The sequence below is a fragment of the Gouania willdenowi genome, chromosome 11 (assembly GCF_900634775.1).
Source record: "Gouania willdenowi chromosome 11, fGouWil2.1, whole genome shotgun sequence".
Taxonomy (NCBI): domain Eukaryota; kingdom Metazoa; phylum Chordata; class Actinopteri; order Blenniiformes; family Gobiesocidae; genus Gouania; species Gouania willdenowi.
Window position 1 is genome coordinate 32,180,387 of NC_041054.1, and position 25,866 is coordinate 32,206,252.

The following is a 25,866-nucleotide window of genomic DNA, read 5'->3' on the forward strand; positions in this document are numbered from 1 at the left end:
TTACCGCTAGCATTAGCTTTAGCATTAGCTTGATTACTAGCTTCACATGCTGCACACTGAGCGGTGTAATGACGTAGCGTTTTGTTAACAGCTGCACTAAGACTTATTTGCACGTTACAGGAAGTACACATTGTGATCTTTTGCTCTGTTTTTGTGTAAAACTTACATGCTAAGCTAACGGATGCTACAGCTGTGTAGCAGAGGCATGCGCCGCACACACAAACGCATGAGCTGGTGGGCGGGGCCTGTCAGTCATCTCACAGCAGAACAGAACAATGGCTGACTTTATGACAGACTTTAGGTAGAAAACATCTGTTTCATATGCAAAGATCAGCCAATCACAGATCAGCACCGATTGATCAGCCAGCTGATCGATCGACATCCTTCCTCCTTCTGCTAACTAAATGTTCCAATAATATCATGTGAACACAAACAACTAAATAACCTCAATGTTTAATAAAAGAATGATGAGTCAGCGTTAAAGAAGCACGAGCATCCGTCTCTCTCTCTCTGAGTGACATCTGTCACATCATCCATGTTTCAGTATTAAGGACAGCGCTAAATCACCGCTAATGTAGCCACACATTTCACTCATAACATAACTCCTCTAATGACTCAGCAGAAAATGTAAATATAACGTGTGTTTATCTTTTACTTGTTCAAAACAGAAGGAGAACTTTGTATCCTAGCAACGTGTTTCCATATTTCCAGTCTTTCATAAACCTAGAGCAGCAGATCATCTGAGCTTTGAACGGAGCCTCTGTCTTAATGTCTATATTTGTCTCGTTCTCTTCTCTCTGAGTCCTCCTCCACGTACCTCCATTTGAGAAGCACTCCTCTGGGTCAGTGGTTCTCAAATGGGGGTACGTGATGGTAGTACAGGACATACTTGAGAAAAAGAGGAAAATTAACATATGACATCATTAAAAATGTGGGGTTTTATAATGTTTATTTTTAGTTAATAATGATAATCACAATGAAAATATACTGAATAATAAAAAAAACAAACAACAAAATACACAAAATGACACCAAAAATACACAAACACAACAGAGAAATAAACAAACACCAGAAACACGGAATAATTGACAAAAACAATGATAAAAACACACAAAACGATGACAGAACTGATGAACAGAAATACTAAGGTCAGAGATAAAAATTATAAACATAATGACATTGTGTTAAAACTCATTCATTCCATAGTTTATGTCCTAATGTATTAAATCATTCTAAAAAGTCCTTTTAATGTGGTTTTTATTTTTAATAAAACGGTGATCATATTTGTTTATTAGTAATACATTAAACACATTTACACTACAGGTACACTTTAATCAGATTCTAGAATAAAATACAAATAATAATAAAATAAAACCTTTAAATAAAAGATGGACCATAAAACAAAAGCAAAATAGTAATATTCCAAATGTATTGTCAACATGAGTGTGTGTGTGTGTGTGTGTGTGTGTGTGTGTTTCAGGGAGGGGCCACAGGATGACCCTACGGGGTCGTGTCCACACAGCGATCAGCCGGGGCCCTCACGTCGTAAACGTCAGCCCAGCATGTCTGAAAGCATGCCTCTGTACACGCTGTGTAAAGAAGACCTGGACAGTATGGACAAGGAGGTAAGAAGCATTCATTCTATCAACCTCTAAAAGCCTTAACAAATGAGCTCTTTCTAAGCTTCTACATGACCTTCATGGCTACAGTTGACTGTGGTTACAGATTATTTCACATTTATTATATATAAATATATTATGGAGTGACAATAAATCATCTTTTAAATACAGAACTCTGTAGTCCGCCTAAAAAAAACTAGACATCCATCCATCCATCCATCCATCCATCCATCCATTCTTATTCTTCTGCTTATCCGTTGTAAGGGTCGCAGGGGCAGCATCCTTAGCAGGGAGGCCCAGACTTCCCTCTCCCTGGTCACTTCATCCAGTGTGTCCTTAGTCTTCCTTGGGGTCTCCTTCTGGAGGGGCGTGCCCTGAACACCTCACTAGACATGTACATCAAATAGAAAACAATCTTTTTTTGTACTAAAAAGTTCAGGCTGAAGCTCACTTTACCACAACTGTATGTGTATATACGTATATATGCATATGTGTGTATCCATAAAATGAAGAGTCCGTCCTTAAGACTGCTCTACTGTAAAGTGTCTTGAGATACCATTGGTTATGATTTGGTGCTTTACAAATAAAGATTGATTGATTGATTGATTGATTGATTGATTGATTGATTGATTGAACTGTGCCAAAGTTTTTAACGAGTTTGAAAATAAGTGTGTAAGTGTAATATGTCAGTTACATTGATTCCAATCACTGTTCATCTATTATTTGACCACTAGGTGTTGCAATGTGGCTCAAAATAAACACATATCAATTTTTTCATATTTCTGCTGTGCCATGCGTAATGCTATTTTAGGTTCCACTCTTTGATGCTGTTACGAATGTGAGTTATTCAGCAATTCTTTGACTGATCAGAATGATTGACACGGCGTTGTAGAGCTCAGAGCCTGTAGAAATTGGTGATATCAAACCCTATGGGAGTGGCTTTAGTCCTGGCCAATCAGAGCTGGATAAAGGAGGGACCGGCCATTGTATGCACGAGCGCTGTGCACTCATTGGATGGATTTGTTGACTGATGTGTGTAATGGTGGTGTCTGTCTGACTAGATGATCTGGATTGATCATAATAAATAGTTTTATTCACATTAGTGTAACTTTTGATCAGAAACAACTGAGACACTATTTATCATCATTGTTGACTTTTACTGATTTTGTGGCGTTGGTTTGGTACGTTGGGGGGGGGGGGGGGGGGGAGTCTGTGTCATAGAGATTATATTTATTATTTATTCTTCTGAAGATGAAGTATATCATTGTTTACAAACACTAACTGTAAATGACAGATATTTTACCAAAACATGTGAGTGAGGTCGTATTTTGTTTTATTTTTTTAATAATTGAAGAAAACAATAATAATATTGACATTTCAGGAAATAATTCTATATTTTTGTCTGTGTGAAGATCAGCTGGAGACAGTTTGGTGTCAAATCAGCAACAATTGTTGGAGGTTTAGGTTTAATAAGTTTGACAGTTTTTGATAAAAACACAGTGATGAACTTTATAATTTACAATTAAATTAAATATAATAAAGTTTCTTCAGTGTTGGTGAAATATTTTAGTGAAAGTTACAAATCTGTAGCACATTTGAATGATTTGTTGTGAGTTTTCTAAATGATGAACTTTAGATGGTAGCGCCACCTATAGGATGGTTGGACTGTTTTAAAGCTGAGGTACCATGAATCTATGTCCCTCCCCCTTATGAACTATTGATTAGATTAATAAGACTCATGGACACTGAACATGGTCTGTTATTCAGTAACGAGGTCATCGAACTAATTACTTTTTATAACGTCGTTAACGTTACTGAACGTTAAATGTGATGCATTACATGTTTTAATTAAACTATTATATGAAAACATCCCTGGATTCACACACAGCTGTAGTGACGAGGAGTCATGTTTCATAGTAGCCAATCAGAGCCAGTGTTTTTACACTCACACACACACACACAGACACACACACACACACACACACACACACAGACACACGCACACACACGCACGCACACACACACAGACGCACACACACACAGACGCACACACACGCACGCACACGCACGCACACACACACACACACACACACACACACACACACACAGACAGACACGCACACACACACACACACACACACAGACACGCACACAGACACACACACACACACACACACACACACACGGAAACTCTTACCGGTCACATGACGTCTCTGAGCAGCTGACGGACAAAACGGGGCGGAGTTAACCCAGGGATTATGTAAGGCAGTAGGGCAGGGTGGGAGATCATGTGATCAGGGGTTATTTTGTCTTAATTGTTTTTACATTTATTTGGGGATTAATTTAGGATGTGATTTGAAAAAATGCATTTGTTTATTATAAAATCAGTTATCATTTGAAAAGGATGTGAATATTGTTTTTGGTTTAATTTAAACCACACCCATGGGAGGGGCTAACCTGTTAAAAGCAGTGTTTCTCTGGAGGTGCATGTGGACCAATGTACCTGAACATTTCTGAAAGCCTCTCAGCTGGAAGTAGAGCTGGGACCAGGTTGTTTTTTTATTTCTCTTGATGTAAATATTTATGTTCCACTGTAAATATTCAGCACCGGCAACATTTTTGGAAAAATAAATGAAAGTCGACTTTCCATATGGATGGTCGTGGTTCTTCTTTTTGAACCCCACCACAGCTGCTTAAGTAAAATAAAATAAAAAATGCTTGTTAAAATCATGTTAATTATAATGAATTCAGTAATAATTATGTATATTAACAATTATAGTGAATAAATTGTACTAATAGTTCAAAATAGAACAAAAGTATGGAGAACCATTGTAATGTAATAAATATGTGCTGATATTTGTCCATCTGTGGTCTGACCAATCAGCTGCTGAGGAGTGTTTACAGTGAGATGAGAGGAAGTGACATCAGAGCTAAATGATTTGACTTCCACATAAAGGATCATAGAGCAGGATGTATAGATCAGACTCATAGAGACACCACATGGGTTAGTGTAACTACAGGATGATAACAGACCCACACTGTGACGTTTACTGTAACACCTGTGCACATGCCTCTGCGTACGTCTGTAGAACCAAACAGTAGTTTAGTCCACTGTGCTTGTGTTCTTTGTTTCTGGTTTATCTCTAATCCGTAGAGAACGTGCTCTACCACGTCTTCAGAACTGCGTGGGAAATTCACGCTTAGATCAGCTGTAGAAAATGTATCACAATGTGATGAAGGCATAAGGTAGAAATATGTGTATAGACTCATTCACATTAAAACCCTTTCTTTGTCCTGTGCTCCTTTAACTGAACACTTTCCTTTGATGTTTTCTTTAATGCTGCAGCAGCACAGCTTTATTACACATACAGTATTTACCCTGGAGGAGTGTGTCATTGTGATTGGTTACACTGTAGATCACTAACCTACTGTGAGCTCACTGTATTCATTATGATGTTCATTTTACAACACAGCTGTAAAACATCACTTTATGAATCCTCTTCATTTGCATAGAAAAGACTGTAGAAGTTGACACATCTGTACAGTATAGTGTCATATAATCAATACTTATCACAAACATGTGACTGTATCTGATCTGAGGGTCACATGATCAACATTCATGTCAGCATTAGAATACTGACCAATCAGAGCATTACCACAGGAAACTACACAGTTATGTCATTTTTACATGTTTTTCTGTGTAATTCTGGTATTTTGTGTATTTTATTGGTCGTCTTGTGTGTTTTTGGAGTCATTCTGTGTATTTTTGATGTCTTTTTGTGTTATTTTTGTAATTTTGTTTGGTTTTTAGAATGATTTTGTGTGTTTTTTGTGACTTTGAGTCATTTTGTGTTTTTGTCCTTTTGTTTAGTCTTCTGTAATCTTTGTGTATTTTATTGGTCGGCTTGTGTATTTTTCTAGTCATTTTCTGTAATTTTTTAAAGAGACGTTTTGTGTATTTATCCCATTCTGTGTGTTATTTTTGTGTATTTTAACAGTTTTCTTGTGTGGTTTTTGGAGTCGTTTTGTCCTATTGTGTATCTTTCTATAGTTTTTGTGTATTTTAAGGGTCAACTTCTGTATTTGTTTTTGTCATTTTGTGTATTTTGGTTATTTTGTGTGCTTTTGTACTGATATTCTGTGTTTTAGGTGTAATTATTGTATAATATTTTGTAATTTTGTTGTTTTTTTTGGAGTAATTTCATGTGTGGTTTATTCTTTCTGCTGTTTTGTGTGTTTTTAGTCATTCTGTGGATTTGTGTGTCACTTTGTGTGTTTAGTTTCAACAGGACCATGTGACCACATCTCAAACATAGAATCATCTGCAGTTTAGAGGTTAAATAACAAAGAAACATCTAAAGAAGCTCCAACACATCTTTGTGTTGTCTGTACTAATAAAGCTAACGCAGCTAACGCTAAAAGCTGCTCCTGTGTTTGGATTTCAAAGCATTAAAGGAGACATATTATTCATCATCATCTCTATTTGTTCTAAAAACTCCAAAAATATCATATTTGAGGTTTATTTTCACAAACTCTCCTGTTTTCCAGAGTTTTAACCTCTGAAAAGTCACTTTCTGATCAGTTCTGAAATGGGGCCGTTTTGGGACCTACTTATGCATATTGATGAGTGGGCGTGTCTATAGACGCTGACTCACTTCATGTGTCGCTCTTTCACAGAGTGATCAGTGATCACCAAAACACTTTTATTTTTACTATCCACACACTGTGGTTATTGTTTTCAGCCAATAAACTGCACATTACAGTAAAACACATGATATTTAATTGACTATTGTTATTGTGAGTCCGTCTCACAGCAGTAGCTGTCATTCAAACTGTCACTGTAGTGTTAATCTGCTGAGTCACTTTCTCCTCCTCTGCTCTTCTAACGACATGAATAGTGTATTTAATGTGATCATCATTTATTTTCTCCAACGCTGCATCACATTGTGTCATAAACACGTCAGATCAGTGATACGAGGTGATAGAACAGGTTGATCAATGCACTGAACCACAGAGTGGAGTACACCTCCACCTGAACAAATAGTGCTGACACTACAGCAGGGGTCCCCAACTAAATTGGCAAGAGGTCCACTAACCCGATCAGCCCAGTAGACGAGGGTCCGGACATCCAAAAACACCCAACAATAATTCAGTTTTCTGTCCTTTTATTAAATTGTTACTTTGTTACTGATTTTGTTGAAATTCATTCAAGTATGTTTTTTCCTTTTAGTACAAATCAAACCTTTCAACATTAATAACAGCAACAGGAAGCATCAAAATAAATACTGAATGTCTTAATACATTAGGTGCAAATGAATTACCATCATAACCACTCAGAAAAAAATACATCAGTGTTGTGAACAGCTGCTAATGCACATAAACGTGCAAACATTGTATTTCAAAAGTGCAAATAGGAAAGAAATGTTGCACCTCATAATGCATTATATATAAAAATGTAAAACAATATTTCTGTTAGTGCAACAAAAAAAAAGTAAACATTTTGTAAACAAGAACTCTCTTAAATCTATATAGGAATGGAGTCAAAGCACGTGTAATGGTCAGTTGTGAGCGGTGCTTATTCTTAATGATGTTTAGTGTAGAAAAGGCTATAGGTAGAGCCAAACAATGTTAATGTGTACACTGCCACTTTATTAAGTACAGGAAACTTTGCCTTTGCCACAGTCTGCAGCCAAAATGTGACAGAGTCAGAGGATTCACATTGTTCTCTTTACACTACATCAGCCAGTAAATCTAATAGCTCCATTTGAAGGCCTGTGCATTAGACCATTTGTACACATGTACTGCCTCCTTTCAGAAATAGATAACATTCTTAACAATAAATGGACTCCTTACAAAAAGCATCAGCTGATCTCCCAATGTAAAGCCATCAAAACGAGCCCTAAAGTTTTCAATCAACTTTTGGATGAAGTCAGAATGAGCAGTGACATTACTGTCCTGTATCTCCTTCAGTGAAGGAAAATGTGTACAGTCCTGATCAAGATCCATTTTCAGAATGTCCAGTTTCCTCTGAAAAGACTGATCAGCAGCCACCATTGAGGTCCTTTAAGTGTCCTGTGATGTCAACCAGAAAGGCCAGTATGTCCATGTTACGTTCCTCTTCTAAAAAGTGCAAAAACATCTGAGACTTGTGACTCTTTTGTTGCACAAGGAAATCTTTAATTTCATTTCTTATCTTCCAAAAGCGTTCCAGCACTTTTCCTTTACTCAACCATCTGATACTGGAGTGTAAGAGCAGGTCATTGGCAGGAGCATCTACTTCTGCTAAGAACTCCCTGAGCAGACGATGCTGGTGAGCTGATGAAGCCCTGAGAAAGTTCACTAGTTTGGTGATGGTGTTCATAGCTTCTGCATGGTGCTCTGAAAATGTGGAGCAGAGAACAGACGTGTGGATAATGCAGTGATATGACAAGAGCTCTGGGTTGTCCTCTTTCAGTCGACTGACTGCACCCTTTTCTGTTCCCATCATAGACGGTGCCCCGTCAGTGGTGATGGAGACATATTTACATCGATTCTCCTCTGTCAGCATTTCCTTTATGGCCAAATATACAGTATGTCCTCTCCCCTGGTGTGTGTTTTCAAAGCTGTGACTCCTAAAATGTCCTCTACAAATATTTTAGTTTCTTGATGATAGAATCAGACATACACCAGAGCGTTGTCACTCACGTCAGTTGATTCATCAGCAGCTATAATACAATGCACGGGGCCCTTTGGATGGCCCTGTCAAGCTGGGACTGCACATCCTCCAACAGTAGCTCAGCTCTTCTAGTTGTTGTTGTGGATGAAGGGAATCTTTTGTTTTAGCTGCTGTCCTTCTTTACACTTAAACAGCGTGTCTGCCATCGCCTCCATACACTCTTTCACCATTCCAGAGTCAGTAAAAGGCTTTTTATGTTTGCCCAAAATCCATTGTACATGAAGTGAGCACTGGTAGGCTTGTTGCTGTGCTGTAAGGGACTGCACTATTACCTGTGTTGCATGCTCATACTGTCTTTTCAGATCACCAATTTTCCTCGTCCTCGCGGGTGATCCTGGCTTATAATTTTTGTTGAAAGTTTTGTCTTGTCTCGAAATGCCGCTTGATGTTTCCACTTTTTTACAAGAGCAAAAGACTCAACAAATAAATACTCGATGAAGGCAAAATGAAAGCATCCGCCTCAGTCCACTCATCTCCAAAGACGCGGTTTTCTGAGTCCACTTTTCTAATTTTTGACAATGCCATCATCCATTCACGTATCTCATAGTAATGTGTATACAAGCCAAAAAGTGATCTCTCCAGACCCCGGCTCTTGCAAAGGACCCAACACTGACATAGCTGCCCTCGCGCACGCCTGTTCAAAAATAACTTTTGATAAAAATTAATTTATATATTTTATTTCAGTACTTTTAAACAAAAATGTTTGGAGGTCCGGATTAAAAGGTCTTGGGGTCCGGACCTGGACCCCGGTCCGTCAGTTGGGGACCACTGCACTACAGTGTACGTTCACTGTGGGGGCGTGGCACCAGCAGCAGGAAAGTTCTGTATTTAGTTTTACCAGTAGCCATCACTCCTTCACTAGTGACAAAAACAATGGTGGACTTTCTCAAAGGTTTTCATCAGGTTGGGGGTGGAGTTCATGGGTGGAGTTACCAGCAGAGGGGAGGGTTTTTTTTTTCTTAATTTCATTTGTGATGTCACAGAAAGTATTTTTCTGTGTTATCAGACTTACACAGACCACAAACAAACCACTGGATGGATTTATTTCATATTTGGTGCTGGTGGTCACGTTACCTCATATGTGATCAAATACACTGTTAAAGTGCTTTTTTCATAATATGTCCCCTTTAAATAGTTGGTGTACATGTTGTTTATTGGAAATAAATATAAATCATTCATGGATGTTCTTTGTTCTCCTGTGGAGGTAGAGCAGAAGCTACTTACTTTGTTCTCCTGATGCTTCGGCTCTAAAAACTAGTATTTTTAAAAATGTTGTGCGTAGCAGGAAGTGGAAATAGTGTTTATATTATGAATGTGTAGATGTGATGCTATGATTAGTCATTGTCATGTTTTCATATTTAAATGTCAGTGAGGGGCTGACCTCCATCTATAGGTGATGTTAATGAGTCATTTAGTGCTTCCATCACATACTTATTTACATATACTTCCTGTGTAAATGTCATATTTAAATGAAACCTTAGAGAAAAGAAACTATTCCTATGAAATGTGAGTATTTATAAAGTATCTCTTTAGTCCCTCTTCATGATTTAAACACTTTTACAAAAACAAACACTGACATTAAGACCAGGTTTAAAATAAGATAACTGAGTAGTTTAATACACACTATTGATCTCTGTAATGATGATAAAACACAACAAATAAGAAGGAGGACGTCAACGTTAAAGCTCACATCAACACTTTTATTCACACCATGTGTGTGTGTGTGTGTGAGTGTGTGTGGACGCAGCAGTGTGACCTGACGTGGCTGAGCCACAGCACTGCTCAGAGATGGTGTGTCTGGACCTCAGTCTGGAGGAGCAGATGAACAGTGAAGACACCAAACTGATCTCCAGCACAGACACCCAGGGTGGAGGAGAAGACTCACCCAGAGGAGAACCAGCAGCTCCATAGAAGGCGGGGCCAGATGATTGATTACACATGGCTCCACCCACAGTTCCACCTCTAAACAACAGGCTGAGGGTTACAATCACCATACACACACATATACATACACACACACACGTACACGTACACATACACACACACATACATACACACTCACATACACATTCACATACACACACACATACATACACACACACATGCACACATTCACATACACACACACGTACATACACACACACACATACAGATACACACTCACATACACATTCACATACACACACACATACATACACACACACATGCACACACACACATACACGGACACGTACATACACACACACACATACATGTACACTTACACATACACATTCACGTACACATTCATGTACACACATACATACACACATACATGTACACGTACACATACACATATACACATACACACATACATACAAACACACACACACACACATTTTCCAAAAATGTTGCCGGTGCTGAATATTTACAGTGGAACATAAATATTTACATCAAGAGAAATAAAAACCCAACCTGGTCCCAGCTCTACTTCCAGCTGAGAGGCTTTCAGAAATGTTCAGGTACATTGGTCCACATGCACCTCCAGAGAAACACTGCTTTTAACAGGTTAGCCCCTCCCATGGGTGTGGTTTAAATTAAACCAAAAACAATATTCACATCCTTTTCAAATGATAACTGATTTGATAATAAACAAATGCATTTTTTCAAATCACATCCTAAATTAATCCCCATATAAATGTAAAAACAATTAAGACAAAATAACCCCTGATCACATGATCTCCCACCCTGCCCTACTGCCTTACATAATCCCTGAGTTAACTCCGCCCCGTTTTGTCCGTCAGCTGCTTAGAGACGTCATGTGACCGGTAAGAGTTTCCGTGTGTGTGTGTGTGTGTGTGTGTGTGTGTGTGTGTGTGTGTGTGTGTGTGTGTGTGTGTGTGTGTGTGTGTGTGTGTGTGTGTGTGTGTGTGTGTGTGTGTGTGTGTGTGTGTGTGTGTGTGTGTGTGTGTGTGTGTGTGTGTGTGTGTGTGTGTGTGTGTGTGTGTTATTGATCACTGATCCTGTACTTTACCTTGATCAGTCTGGACCAATGAACACCTTTACCTCTAATCAATACATCATATTGATTAAGCTCTGGTCTGTTAATATCATCAATGCTTCTTTTCACTAAAGTCGTTTAGTAATAAATGACATTAGCGTCTAATGTCTGTGTAAATGTGAAACTAGTGAAGTCAGGTTAGTGATGTTGTGTCCACGCTGCAGGTCAAACAGTCGAGCACAGATGAGTGGATCAGTTTCTTCTGTTCCAACCTGTACAGTTTAGAACATCTGTTGAACATCTGTGTGCGTTAGTACAAAGATGACCTGGGAATGAAAGCAGTTCGTCTATGAAATGTCACACGTTCACCACACGTGTTCAGAGCGTGAGACGAGCTACACGTTAGTGTAAATGTCAGCAATGACCACATGTTGTCACATGGAGAGACAGGAACAGCTGATCAGCTGAAACATCATGACCTCACTGTCTCTAATGACATACATTTTATTATTACGTCATCACATATTTGTCAGAAGTGAGTTTATTTAAACACTTAGACTGATCTGATTACTGCATACATTTACTAAGCTTTTTATTATTATTATTATTATTATTTAAACTAAACCAAGTGGAAACTACACAACACCTGTATTCATAACACAAATACATATTTGGAAATTGAAAAAATTGGCAAAAATCACAACGTGTATCTGTATTTTGTGTTTTAACCTGAAACTGTATCAAACGTGTAGTAGGGATGGACCACGTGTGTGTGTGTGTGTGTGTGTGTGTGTGTGTGTGTGTGTGTGTGTGTGTGTGTGTGTGTGTGTGTGTGTGTGTGTGTGTGTGTGTGTGTGTGTGTGTGTGTGTGTGTGTGTGTGTGTGTGTGTGTGTGTGTGTGTGTGTGTGTGTGTGTGATGGGAGGGCCTCATTATCTGAGCTTTAACAGGAAACAACAAAGGCTTTGTTTACACACTGTTACACTGACGGCCACATGTGGCCCCCACACCGTTAGTTGCCTATGTCTGATATATAGAGCTAATAGATGAATAATTAACATTTTTAATGACTGCAGTAGGGAGGTGAATGTGTCACATGGTCCAGGGTTTAGTCTGGGTCCTAGAGATGGTTCTATTTCATCTAAATCAGCCTCTAGTTTTACACTAAATATGTGATGAGGTTTATTAATAAATGATGTCATGTTTTTTGTTTATTGTAGACTTTTCTTCTGTGGTAAACCTTTACTTCTACACACACACACACACACTTTATTCATCTCCAGCTCTGTTGTCACACACTTTATTTATTATCTACTCTATCTTTATAGTATAGATGATGATGAGATGATTTCTGCTGAGTCATCTCTCCATCTATCACACATGCTGACTGTTGGTCTCACTTCATCACATTGGTTTCAGTGGATTATTGATCATGTGTTTAATCCTCCATCTGTTGTGTCATAAATACAGATTTATGATATTATTATTTACATTTAGATGTATTATTGTTAGACAGACAGTAGGTGTGTGTGTGCTGCTCTGCCTCTAGCAGCGTCATGTTTTAATCATCACAACTATTTTACCTAAAGTCTACTTTTAGTCATAAAAATGACATTTTAGTCGACAAAATCTGTTGCAGATAGTCGACTAAAATAAAGCAGAAGAGCTTATGGCTTTTAAATATGTCTATAGTATTTATTAAAAGATAAATCAGAGCTTCTATTTGTTCATTGTTTTAAAGATAAACTGAGTTATATATTTATCACTTCTATTGATTGATTGATTGATTGATTATACTATATCTCATTGCTCATGTAAAGCTTGTTTTATCGACTATATTCATTCAAAAACAGATGTTTTGTAACTTTTTCTTTGTTCCAAAATATGAAACACTATACTACACCATGTATACTACACCATGTATACTACACCATGTATACTACACCATGTATACTACACCATGTATACTACACCATGTATACTACACCATGTACACTACACCATGTATACTACACCATGTATACTACACCATATATACTACACCATGTGTACTACACCATGTATACTACACCATATATACTACACCATGTATACTACACCATGTACACTACACCATGTATACTACACCATGTATACTACACCATGTACACTACACCATGTATACTACACCATGTATACTACACCATATATACTACACCATGTGTACTACACCATGTATACTACACCATATATACTACACCATGTATACTACACTATGTATACTACACTATGTATACTACACCATGTATACTACACTATGTATACTACACCATGTATACTACACCATGTATACTACACCATGTATACTACACCATGTACAATACACCATGTACAATACACCATGTATACTACACCATGTATACTACACCATGTATACTACACCATATATACTACACCATGTATACTACACCATATATACTACACCATGTATACTACACCATGTATACTACACCATGTATACTACACCATGTACAATACACCATGTACACTACACCATGTATACTACACCATGTATACTACACCATGTACAATACACCATGTACAATACACCATGTATACTACACCATGTATACTACACCATGTATACTACACCATGTATACTACACCATATATACTACACCATGTATACTACACCATGTATACTACACCATGTATACTACACCATGTATACTACACCATGTATACTACACCATGTACAATACACCATGTACAATACACCATGTACACTACACCATGTATACTACACCATGTATACTACACCATGTATACTACACCATGTATACTACACCATGTACAATACACCATGTACAATACACCATGTATACTACACCATGTATACTACACCATGCGTACTACACCATGTGTACTACACCATGTATACTACACCATGTATACTACACCATGTGTACTACACCATGTGTACTACACCATGTATACTACACCATGTATACTACACCATGCATACTACACCATGCGTACTACACCATGCGTACTACACCATGCGTACTACACCATGTACAATACACCATGTACACTACACCATGCGTACTACACCATGCATACTACACCATGCATACTACACCATGTATACTACACCATGTGTACTACACCATGTATACTACACCATGTATACTACACCATGTGTACTACACCATGTATACTACACCATGTATACTACACCATGTGTACTACACCATGTATACTACACCATGTACAATACACCATGCGTACTACACCATGCGTACTACACCATGCGTACTACACCATGCGTACTACACCATGTGTACTACACCATGTACACTACACCATGTGTACTACACCATGTATACTACACCATGTATACTACACCATGTACAATACACCATGTACAATACACCATGTACAATACACCATGTACAATACACCATGTACAATACACCATGTATACTACACCATGTACAATACACCATGTACACTACACCATGTGTACTACACCATGCGTACTACACCATGCGTACTACACCATGCGTACTACACCATGTGTACTACACCATGTATACTACACCATGTATACTACACCATGTATACTACACCATGCATACTACACCATGCATACTACACCATGTATACTACACCATGTGTACTACACCATGTGTACTACACTGTGTACTACACCATGTATACTACACCATGTACAATACACCATGTACACTACACCATGTACACTACACCATGTATACTACACCATGTATACTACACCATGTGTACTACACCATGTATACTACACCATGTATACTACACCATGTGTACTACACCATGTATACTACACCATGTACAATACACCATGCGTACTACACCATGCGTACTACACCATGCGTACTACACCATGCGTACTACACCATGTGTACTACACCATGTACACTACACCATGTGTACTACACCATGTATACTACACCATGTATACTACACCATGTACAATACACCATGTACAATACACCATGTACAATACACCATGTACAATACACCATGTATACTACACCATGTACAATACACCATGTACACTACACCATGTGTACTACACCATGCGTACTACACCATGCGTACTACACCATGCGTACTACACCATGCGTACTACACCATGTATACTACACCATGTATACTACACCATGTATACTACACCATGCATACTACACCATGCATACTACACCATGTATACTACACCATGTGTACTACACCATGTGTACTACACTGTGTACTACACCATGTATACTACACCATGTACAATACACCATGTACACTACACCATGTACACTACACCATGTATACTACACCATGTACACTACACCATGTATACTACACCATGTACAATACACCATGCGTACTACACCATGCGTACTACACCATGCGTACTACACCATGCGTACTACACCATGCGTACTACACCATGCGTACTACACCATGCGTACTACACCATGTGTACTACACCATGTGTACTACACCATGTGTACTACACCATGTACACTACACCATGTACACTACACCATGCGTACTACACCATGCGTACTACACCATGCGTACTACACCATGCGTACTACACCATGCGTACTACACCATGTACACTACACCATGTACACTACACCATGCGTACTACACCATGCGTACTACACCATGCGTACTACACCATGCGTACTACACCATGCGTACTACACCATGCGTACTACACCATGCACACTACACCATGCACACTACACCATGCACACTACACCATGTACACTACACCATGTACACTACACCATGTACACCACATAGTGTACATGGTGTATTATTTTTCTCTCTTTGATAGTGTGTACAGTGTGAACTATTGTTCTAGAATGATTATTATCTTGTTTCTATCATATTTTGAGTGTTTTAATTCTACCGTTCATTGTTTATTAATGAGTCACATATATATGAACCAAGGGGGCGTGGCCTCCTGAACCAGCAGTTTGTGGCGTGTAATGAAGTCTGTGACACGTTCAGGGTCCCTGGGAGAGGGGGCTCATTAAGCATTGTGCACACTCATCACTCACTGTAACTCCACCCATTGATTGTTAGATGTACTATATGTAATATGTCTGCAGTGGGATTAAGGCATTACGTTAGGGCGAGGAACTGCATATGTCTGCAAAATATGGAACATGCTTTACACACACTTTTTAATAGTTCTAGATGTTTGAGAGGCTGAACACATTATTGTAGTTATTCTCAATAGATTGGAACGTGTCCACTGGGAGGGAAGGAAATGTTCTATGTTCACTGCTCTGTGATAGACCTGATGATGATTCTGCTGAGTCATTTTTAACCTATGACAAGTTTGATTTATATGACTTTCTCTTTAGTGTTCTGTGTTTAAATTACAGGGAAATTCATAAAATGACAACAAATACACAACTACTCAAAAAACACACAAGACTACGAATTAAAATAGAAAACTCTAGAAATCAGATGTCTGATCCACCTCATCTGGTTCTTCTATATTTGGAGGAGCAGCAGCTCTACTCTGAGCCCAGCCACCCTACCTGCTGGTACCTGAGATCTGGTTCTTTGGGTCATGACCACAGGTGAGGGTAAGAACGTAGATCTATGGTTAGATCTAGCGCTCTGCTCCCTCTGAACCACCATGGATCACTGCAGACTCCATCCTTCTCTCACTGTGAACCAGACCCTGGTCCATCCTGGCCTCTTCACACTGGGATGTGAACCCATCCAGTAAGAGTTGAAGGTCACGACCCAATGGAGCCAATAGAACCACATCATCTGCAAAAAGCAGTGATCCAATCCTGAGGCCCCCAAACTGGACCCCCTGACTAGACCTAGACACTGTAATAAAAGTTATGATCAGAATCAGTGACAAAGGGGCGGTCCTTTACTAGCCCAACCCTCTCTGGAAACCAGTTCTACTTACTGCTGGTGATGGTGACCAAGCTCTGACTCGGGTCCTATAAGGAACGGACTATTAGGGGGTCTGATACTCTATATAGGGGCCTGTAAAATCCTTTTTTTAAATTCATTTTTCTCAAAATATATTATTTTTTAAATCCTGTGAGGAAACAAAATCAAGTGTCAAATATAAAAATGTAATTAAAAATAATGAACAACCTACAATTAAAAGGTAGATATACAGTAAGTTGTTCTGACTAACCTTTTTAATTATTTATATCTGTCTAATAAATCTAGGAAGTTCTGTGTGTGTGTGTGTGTGTGTGTGTGTGTGTGTGTGTGTGTGTGTGTGTGTGTGTGTGTGTGTGTGTGTGTGTGTGTGTGTGTGTGTGTGTGTGTGTGATCACGCACTCACCACTCATAAGGTATTTATATTAAAGAATATATTAAATGAGTAAAATAAAAGAAATAAATAAACAATATTTATACAAAAACTACACAAAACAACAGAAATGCACAAAAATATATAAAAAGGCTCCAAAAACTAACATTACAGAACAATACACCAAAAAACTAAAATATGAAAATGACTCAAAATACACAAAGCTAAATATTTTTACAACAATAACACAAAATGACGATATAAATGCACAAAACTACACCAAAAAAGATAGAAAAATACACAAAACGATTCCAGAATCACTACAATGGCAACAAAAAACTATAATTATGCAAAAAATGTACAAAAAGACAACAGAAAGATACAAAAATACACATAATGACTCCAAAAAACATATATTACAGAAAAATACACCAAACAAAAAAATATATAAAAATGAGTAAAAAAACAAACACATTTATCATATTCATGTCTCATAGAATTAAACCAGATAAATCACACACACTATTTTATTTTACACCCACAAATAAACCCTTTATAACACTACAGAGTACAGTATGTACACCTCTACTTAAGCTCCTCCCACTATATGAATACATACTTCTGACAGATACTGTACTAGTGTCATAAAGATTTATGAGAGCAGCATTAATGTCACCATATTCCCCCTCAGGGATCAATGATTTACTGAATCTGATCAGATTTATTGATTAAGTTTTCATCAACTTAATTTAAATAATCTAATTTAAATGATCGTGATGACATCATTCCAGACCATAATAATTAAACTAGAATAGAATAGCCTTTTATTATCATTACATAACATGTAATGAGATAGAGCTCCCCATAAAAATACAAACATAAGAATAAACAATGTATATACAATATAAATAGATTTAAAAAAAGTTCACATACACTCATATCAGTATTAACATAATACTGTGCCAGCGTATTGCATAGAAACTATTGCACATTGCCCAGTAACTAATAACTAATAACTAAACACTTATTTCACCACTAGGGCTCAGAATATTTACAGTATCAGAAGTGATCAATAATCTATGATGTCTTAGACTCTACAATCACTGGTATTGATGATCTCATCCACAACAACAGAACAACTTTATCACAGATCTTCTGTAGCTGATGAGATGTTTAAACGCTCTGAGTAGATGAAGACCATGCTTTCACAGATACAGTAACGTTACGTGAACTGGTGGTTCTGTATTTACCTCATGATGATGCGTTTCATCCATATTGGGTCCATTTCTGCATTGATTCCTTCATCAGACCTTAGCTCCACTTCTCCATGTCCACAAAGCACATGTGGACTGGTTGGACAAAGTCCCATAAACCCTCATGGACGTTGGTGAGGGTCTACTTAGAGCTGGTCCACAGTTCAGACCAGAACCACATGACTGTCCCATGCTAACCATCCAGTGATGGACCATCTATTATCTATATATCTACAGTATTTATTTTACAGCTGTTAATAATATAAAGTCAGTGAGAGTTTTGACCTTGTTTTTAACTTAGTGTTACATAGAAGCTCAGCTGTAGTGTGTCTGTAGTGTGTCTGTGGTGTGTCTGTGGTGTGTCTGTGGTGTGTCTGTAGTGTGTCTGTAGTGTCTGTAGTGTGTCTGTGGTGTGTCTGTAGTGTGTCTGTGGTGTGTCTGTGGTGTGTCTGTGGTGTGTCTGTGGTGTGTCTGTGGTGTGTCTGTGGTGTGTCTGTAGTGTGTCTGTAGTGTGTCTGTGGTGTGTCTGTGGTGTGTCTGTGGTGTGTCTGTGGTGTGTCTGTGGTGTGTCTGTGGTGTGTCTGTGGTGTGTCTGTAGTGTGTCTGTGGTGTGTCTGTGGTGTGTCTGTGGTGTGTCTGTGGTGTGTCTGTGGTGTGTCTGTGGTGTGTCTGTAGTGTCTGTGGTGTGTCTGTGGTGTGTCTGTGGTGTGTCTGTATTGGGTCTGTATTGGGTCTGTGGTGTGTCTGTGGTGTGTCTGTGGTGTGTCTGTGGTGTGTCTGTAGTGTGTCTGTAGTGTGTCTGTGGTGTGTCTGTGGTGTGTCTGTAGTGTCTGTGGTGTGTCTGTGGTGTGTCTGTATTGTGTCTGTGGTGTGTCTGTGGTGTGTCTGTGGTGTGTCTGTATTTTGTCTGTGGTGTGTCTGTATTGTGTCTGTGGTGTGTCTGTAGTGTGTCTGTGGTGTGTCTGTATTGTGTCTGTGGTGTGTCTGTGGTGTGTCTGTGGTGTGTCTGTATTGTGTCTGTGGTGTGTCTGTATTGTGTCTGTGGTGTGTCTGTGGTGTGTCTGTATTGTGTCTGTGGTGTGTCTGTATTGTGTCTGTGGTGTGTCTGTGGTGTGTCTGTGGTGTGTCTGTATTGTGTCTGTGGTGTGTCTGTATTGTGTCTGTGGTGTGTCTGTGGTGTGTCTGTGGTGTGTCTGTAGTGTCTGTTAGTGTCTGTAGTGTGTGTAGTGTGTCTGTTAGTGTCTGTAGTGTGTGTAGTGTGTCTGTAGTGTCTGTAGTGTCTGTAGTGTGTCTGTAGTGTCTGTAGTGTGTCTGTGGTGTGTCTGTGGTGTGTCTGTATTGTGTCTGTGGTGTGTCTGTATTGTGTCTGTGGTGTGTCTGTATTGTGTCTGTGGTGTGTCTGTGGTGTGTCTGTAGTGTGTCTGTAGTGTGTCTGTAGTGTGTCTGTGGTGTGTCTGTAGTGTGTCTGTAGTGTCTGTAGTGTGTCTGTAGTGTCTGTAGTGTGTCTGTAGTGTGTCTGTAGTGTGTCTGTAGTGTCTGTAGTGTGTCTGTAGTGTGTCTGTAGTGTCTGTAGTGTCTGTGGTGTGTCTGTGGTGTGTCTGTAGTGTCTGTAGTGTGTGTAGTGTGTCTGTAGTGTGTGTAGTGTGTCTGTAGTGTCTGTAGTGTCTGTGGTGTGTCTGTAGTGTGTCTGTTAGTGTCTGTAGTGTGTGTAGTGTGTCTGTAGTGTCTGTAGTGTCTGTGGTGTGTCTGTGGTGTGTCTGTGGTGTGTCTGTAGTGTGTCTGTAGTGTTAGGATTATCCAGTATAAAGTCCCTCAGTGAAACAGTCTAATCCTGTACGTTTTCTACCTGTTCTATATTTTAATCTCCTTCACTGAGTCGTAACAGTTTGTAGATCAAACATGATGAGTTTTAAGGTTAGTTTGATACAGTTTGTGTATTTTTAGGCTATGGATTCACTTTGTTGTTGTTGTTGTTGTTGTTGTTGTTGTTGTTGTTTACACTAGTTAAAATCACTCTGTTATTCATGAACGGATCAGGCTAATATTTGGTAGCTATAATCTATAGATGTGTACGCATCGACACTGAGCCTGATTTTCAAATTGTGGTCCAGGGGGACCCAAAGGGACCCCAAAAGTAAGAAAAAACTAAAGTTGATTTCTCATTTCTTTGATGGTCAAATATTACAGTTGGTGGAACCGAATCATTGTCACATACCAATATATACAGTAAATGTGGCCCTTTACCCCGTACGTGTCACAGTGGCACCAGGGGCCCCATTTATTCAAATGACTTTTCCTCCATTAGTTCTCCTTAGGTCAGAATGCAGTTTAGTATGAATACTCTATAAATGAATATGATGAGATGCACAGAGCATTTTTTTGATAAGTTTTATGGTGTTTGCAGGGCGGAGCCAGGAATTTGACCTCATTTTGTTTTAGTTTTTTTAAATGCTCCCATTCACACATATGAAGTACAGTAGGATTTATGTCAAACCTGACTCACTTGTTAAACTCTCGACTAGTAATCAATAAATATGGGTTTTTTAGAACCGATGCCAATTTTTTTCCCATCAGCCTTAACAGATGATTGATACAGACTGCTGATTTTATTGAGCCGATATTTGGAGCCGATACTACTTTTGTTCCCTCAATTTACATCATAAAAATTACACGATGATAACAAATGGTACAAGTCTCAATTTAAAAAAAGGAACATTTATTGAAATGAACCAAGGTGAGGTAGAACGACACCAAGTAAAACATATTTAACAAATAATAAAAACGGTGATGTAGAACAAGAACAAGTAAAATAGAGTGAGACATCTCATGAAATATAATGAAAGAAAACTGTTCGTCCTTGTTCTGAAAATAGCTTTGATAAAAGTTGGTCTGACTGAAGATATATTTTATTAACAGGATTATTCAGTATAAATATATATTATTATAATATTAAACACAAAAAGAAACCATGAATAATAGTCCATTCCAACACAACCCCAGAACATAAATTAACAGAGGAAAATAACGTGATGTCAGATGTGCATTGAGCAACAAACTGTTCTAGTTTCTGTTCTAAATTATATCAATATTAACAAGAATAAATATTCAAACAAGTAGTAAATTCATTCTAAAAGTTAAAAACTTCTCAGCGCTGAGTGAGAAACAGAGAGAGAGGAAAAGACACACACACACACACACACGTCAAACCTCCAGCCAGCTGCTCGTTAACTACAAATGCGATACAATACGTAGACCCACAGAACTACGCTATGTTAAACAGGTAAAAGATGCTTTGAGAGTTTAAAACCTACTGTTGGGATTGAAGAGCTTGCTTCACGCAAAAATTGGCCGAATAAATCAGCTGGACGATGAATTGGTCAGTCACTACTCCTGGCCCTAAACCAGCTCAATGTGGAAAAACAGACATTGGCGCGTTAGCGCCCCCTACAGAATTTAATATGGGACAAATGTCTTATTTTAACACATTTCTTCTAGGGTGTTTCACTGACGGGGCTCAAAATCTCTGGAGATCATCAAGAGAAGTGGGACATCAGAAGTTAGCCATACATTTTTAATAACATTTACGGTGAAAATCCATGAAAATCAAAACGCTACCTGTGTGAAGTCTGCATAGAACACAGGAAATACATTATTAGTTAAACAACTAAAGACCAATAAGGAAGCGACATGAACATTTTCTGGAGTCTGATTTCTGCTTTGAATTATGTTATTATTGTGGATCAATTACAAATCAGGGAAAAACTTTCCGTCACGCTGGAACTGATGACCTGCAATCTTTGGAAACCACCCAGAGCCACTACTGACCTGTGTGTACACAATAATGACAGTAATAATAATGCTGACGCTCCTAAACTCAGGTTCATGTTTGTGTACGATGCAGCTGATGTCGTATCTGTGTCTGTTCTATGTACGCGGTTTGTAAAGGGCTTCGGTTTAATGGGAATGTATTGTAACGTCATTTAAGGATGATCGTCTAAAGGCTTCTTTAAGAACATATAATAGTTATATTCTTAATGACTGCTTTCTCAGAGAGTGAACATGGTTTTTACTTTTTCTTCCATCAGCGTAAACTAAAGCTAGCACACTCGTAGCTAGCATGTGAGGCTATCCAATCACTGTGACAGACACTCGTAGCATTTAAAGTGTGTGTGTGTGTGGTGAACTTTAACTCAGTGAAAAGGTCACGTATATAATATATATGTTTATATGTAACACATGACTCTGTGGGTTGGTTTGAATTAATTATCCTAATGATGAGAATCAGCTGACACATCATTATCATAGCTCTATAAGTCTCTTTCCTCACGTTCCGTTATTAATTCCTCCTGACGAGTATTTAGTACGTTTACAACTTTATTAGTGACACATACATTAATAAACCCTCTTTCATATATTTTCATGCTTTATTTGCCTTTATCTTAACATAAGTTTAACCTATAAGAAGGAACAGTTTATGTGAAAGTCTGCTATTGTTCATGTTAATACACATTCATTTACTGTTTGTGTTTGTGTAAAAAAAACAGGAGGATCTTGAAAAAAAAAATCATTAAAACTCAATTGTAATATTCAAGAAAAAATGCTATTATATGATTTTTTTCACAAGTGTTGTTGTTTATTGTTTGATTTGTTTTGGTCCCTTAAAAAATAGAGTTTTATTTTAAATACATCTTGTTCCATGTCATTTAATTAAATATTTCATACTTTGTGATTTCATAAATAAATGTTTTTCTGATGCAATAGTTTTTATATTTTTTATGTTACTAGTGAAAAACTGATAAACAATAAATGATTATCAGACACAGAGCTAAGCTACAATAACCTCATGTAAATAATTAAAAATATTCACCAGTGGTGAAATAACACAAAGTTTGGGTTAAAAATAAAAATGAAGAATTCACATAAAGAAAAATAGTTTAATATCCCAGTAAAGAATAACATTTATACTATACATTAAAACATCAGTTATGCAGTTATGACCAATAATAATAGTAAATAAAGTATATGTTCATAGAGTGTGTGAGTCTAGAACCAATGCATATCTGTGACTAATCATTAGTGATGTGAACAGTCTATGTTCATAGCTCTAAGCTGATCACATTACAGGGAGCTGAGACATATGCTAAGTAGTTTACTGAACATGTTCCAGACCCAAACACACACAGTGACTATTTAGAGGAGCTGACATGTCCACCAGATAAATATGATGTATAGCAGATCTATTTCTGTAGGTGGAGCTTATTACTATACCATATTTACCTTTATATGTGATGGAGTTACAGACATATTGGAAGATGAACATGGAAGATAAATAAGGACACACCCCCCTCACTACATTATCTATATCTATAAAGTATTGATCAGATCAAAGTAAACGTTTACAGTGTGAAAATTAAATAATCACTGAACTATTGATAAAATGTCAGAATGTTTTTCAGACTGTAGTGTGTGGAACATTAGTTAAAATGTAACCTAATGATCCTGGAGCTAAAAACATCTCTAAATGTTTCTCACAATGATTCTATGAATATAAAGTGATGATGCAGCTACTGTCAATGTGTGAAAACCAGCTCAACTTTGATCAGAGTCTGTACCTGTACCTGTACCCGTTTACCTGTACCTGTACCTGTACCTGTACGTGTACCCGTTTACCTGTACCTGTACCTGTACCTGTACGTGTACCCGTTTACCTGTACCTGTACCTGTACCTGTACCTGTACCCGTTTACCTGTACCTGTACCCGTTTACCTGTACCTGTACCTGTACGTGTACCTGTACCCGTTTACCTGTACCTGTACCCGTTTACCTGTACCTGTACCCGTTTACCTGTACCTGTACCTGTACCTGTACCTGTACCTGTACCTGTACCCGTTTACCTGTACCTGTACGTGTACCCGTTTACCTGTACCTGTACCTGTACCTGTACCCGTTTACCTGTACCTGTACCCGTTTACCTGTACCTGTACCCGTTTACCTGTACGTGTACCTGTACCTGTACCCGTTTACCTGTACGTGTACCTGTACCTGTACCCGTTTACCTGTACGTGTACACGTACAGGTACAGTTACAGGTACAGGTACGTGTACCTGTACGTGTACCTGTACGTGTACCTGTACCTGTACCTGTACCCGTTTACCTGTACCTGTACGTGTACCTGTACCCGTTTACCTGTACCTGTACCTGTACCTGTACCTGTACCTGTACCTGTACGTGTACCTGTACCTGTAAGTGTACCTGTACGTGTACCTGTACCTGTACCTGTACCCGTTTACCTGTATGTGTACGTGTACCTGTACGTGTACCTTTACCTGTACCTGTACCCGTTTACCTGTACCTGTACCCGTTTACCTGTACCCGTTTACCTGTACCTGTACCCGTTTACCTGTACCTGTACGTGTACCTGTACCTGTACCCGTTTACCTGTACCTGTACGTTTACCTGTACGTGTACCTGTACCCGTTTACCTGTACGTGTACCTGTACGTTTACCTGTACGTGTACCTGTACCCGTTTACCTGTACCTGTACCCGTTTACCTGTACCTGTACCTGTTTACCTGTACGTGTACCTGTACCTGTTTACCTGTACCTGTTTACCTGTATGTGTACCTGTACCCGTTTACCTGTACCTGTACGTGTACCCGTTTACCTGTACCTGTACGTGTACCTGTACTTGTACCTGTACGTGTACCCGTTTACCTGTACCCGTTTACCTGTACCCGTTTACCTGTACGTTTACCTGTACCTGTACCTGTACCTGTTTACCTGTACCTGTACCCGTTTACCTGTACCTGTACTTGTACGTGTACCTGTTTACCTGTACCTGTACCTGTTTACCTGTACCTGTACCTGTACGTGTACCTGTTTACCTGTACCTGTACGTGTACCTGTACCCGTTTACCTGTACCTGTACCTGTACCTGTACCTGTACAGGATCTGCTGATCATATGATTAACTGTATTATAT

At 38.6% G+C, this 25,866-nt stretch overlaps 1 protein-coding gene across 1 annotated transcript in view; it reads left to right on the forward strand.

Moving 5' to 3' along the window:
- ctdp1 (CTD (carboxy-terminal domain, RNA polymerase II, polypeptide A) phosphatase, subunit 1) overlaps nucleotides 1-25,866 on the forward strand; it is a 139,340-nt gene that overhangs the window by 72,551 nt on the left and 40,923 nt on the right. Inside the window, 1 exon segment of the mRNA XM_028461289.1 lies at nucleotides 1,481-1,625. Coding sequence (XP_028317090.1) covers nucleotides 1,481-1,625 — 145 coding nt within the window.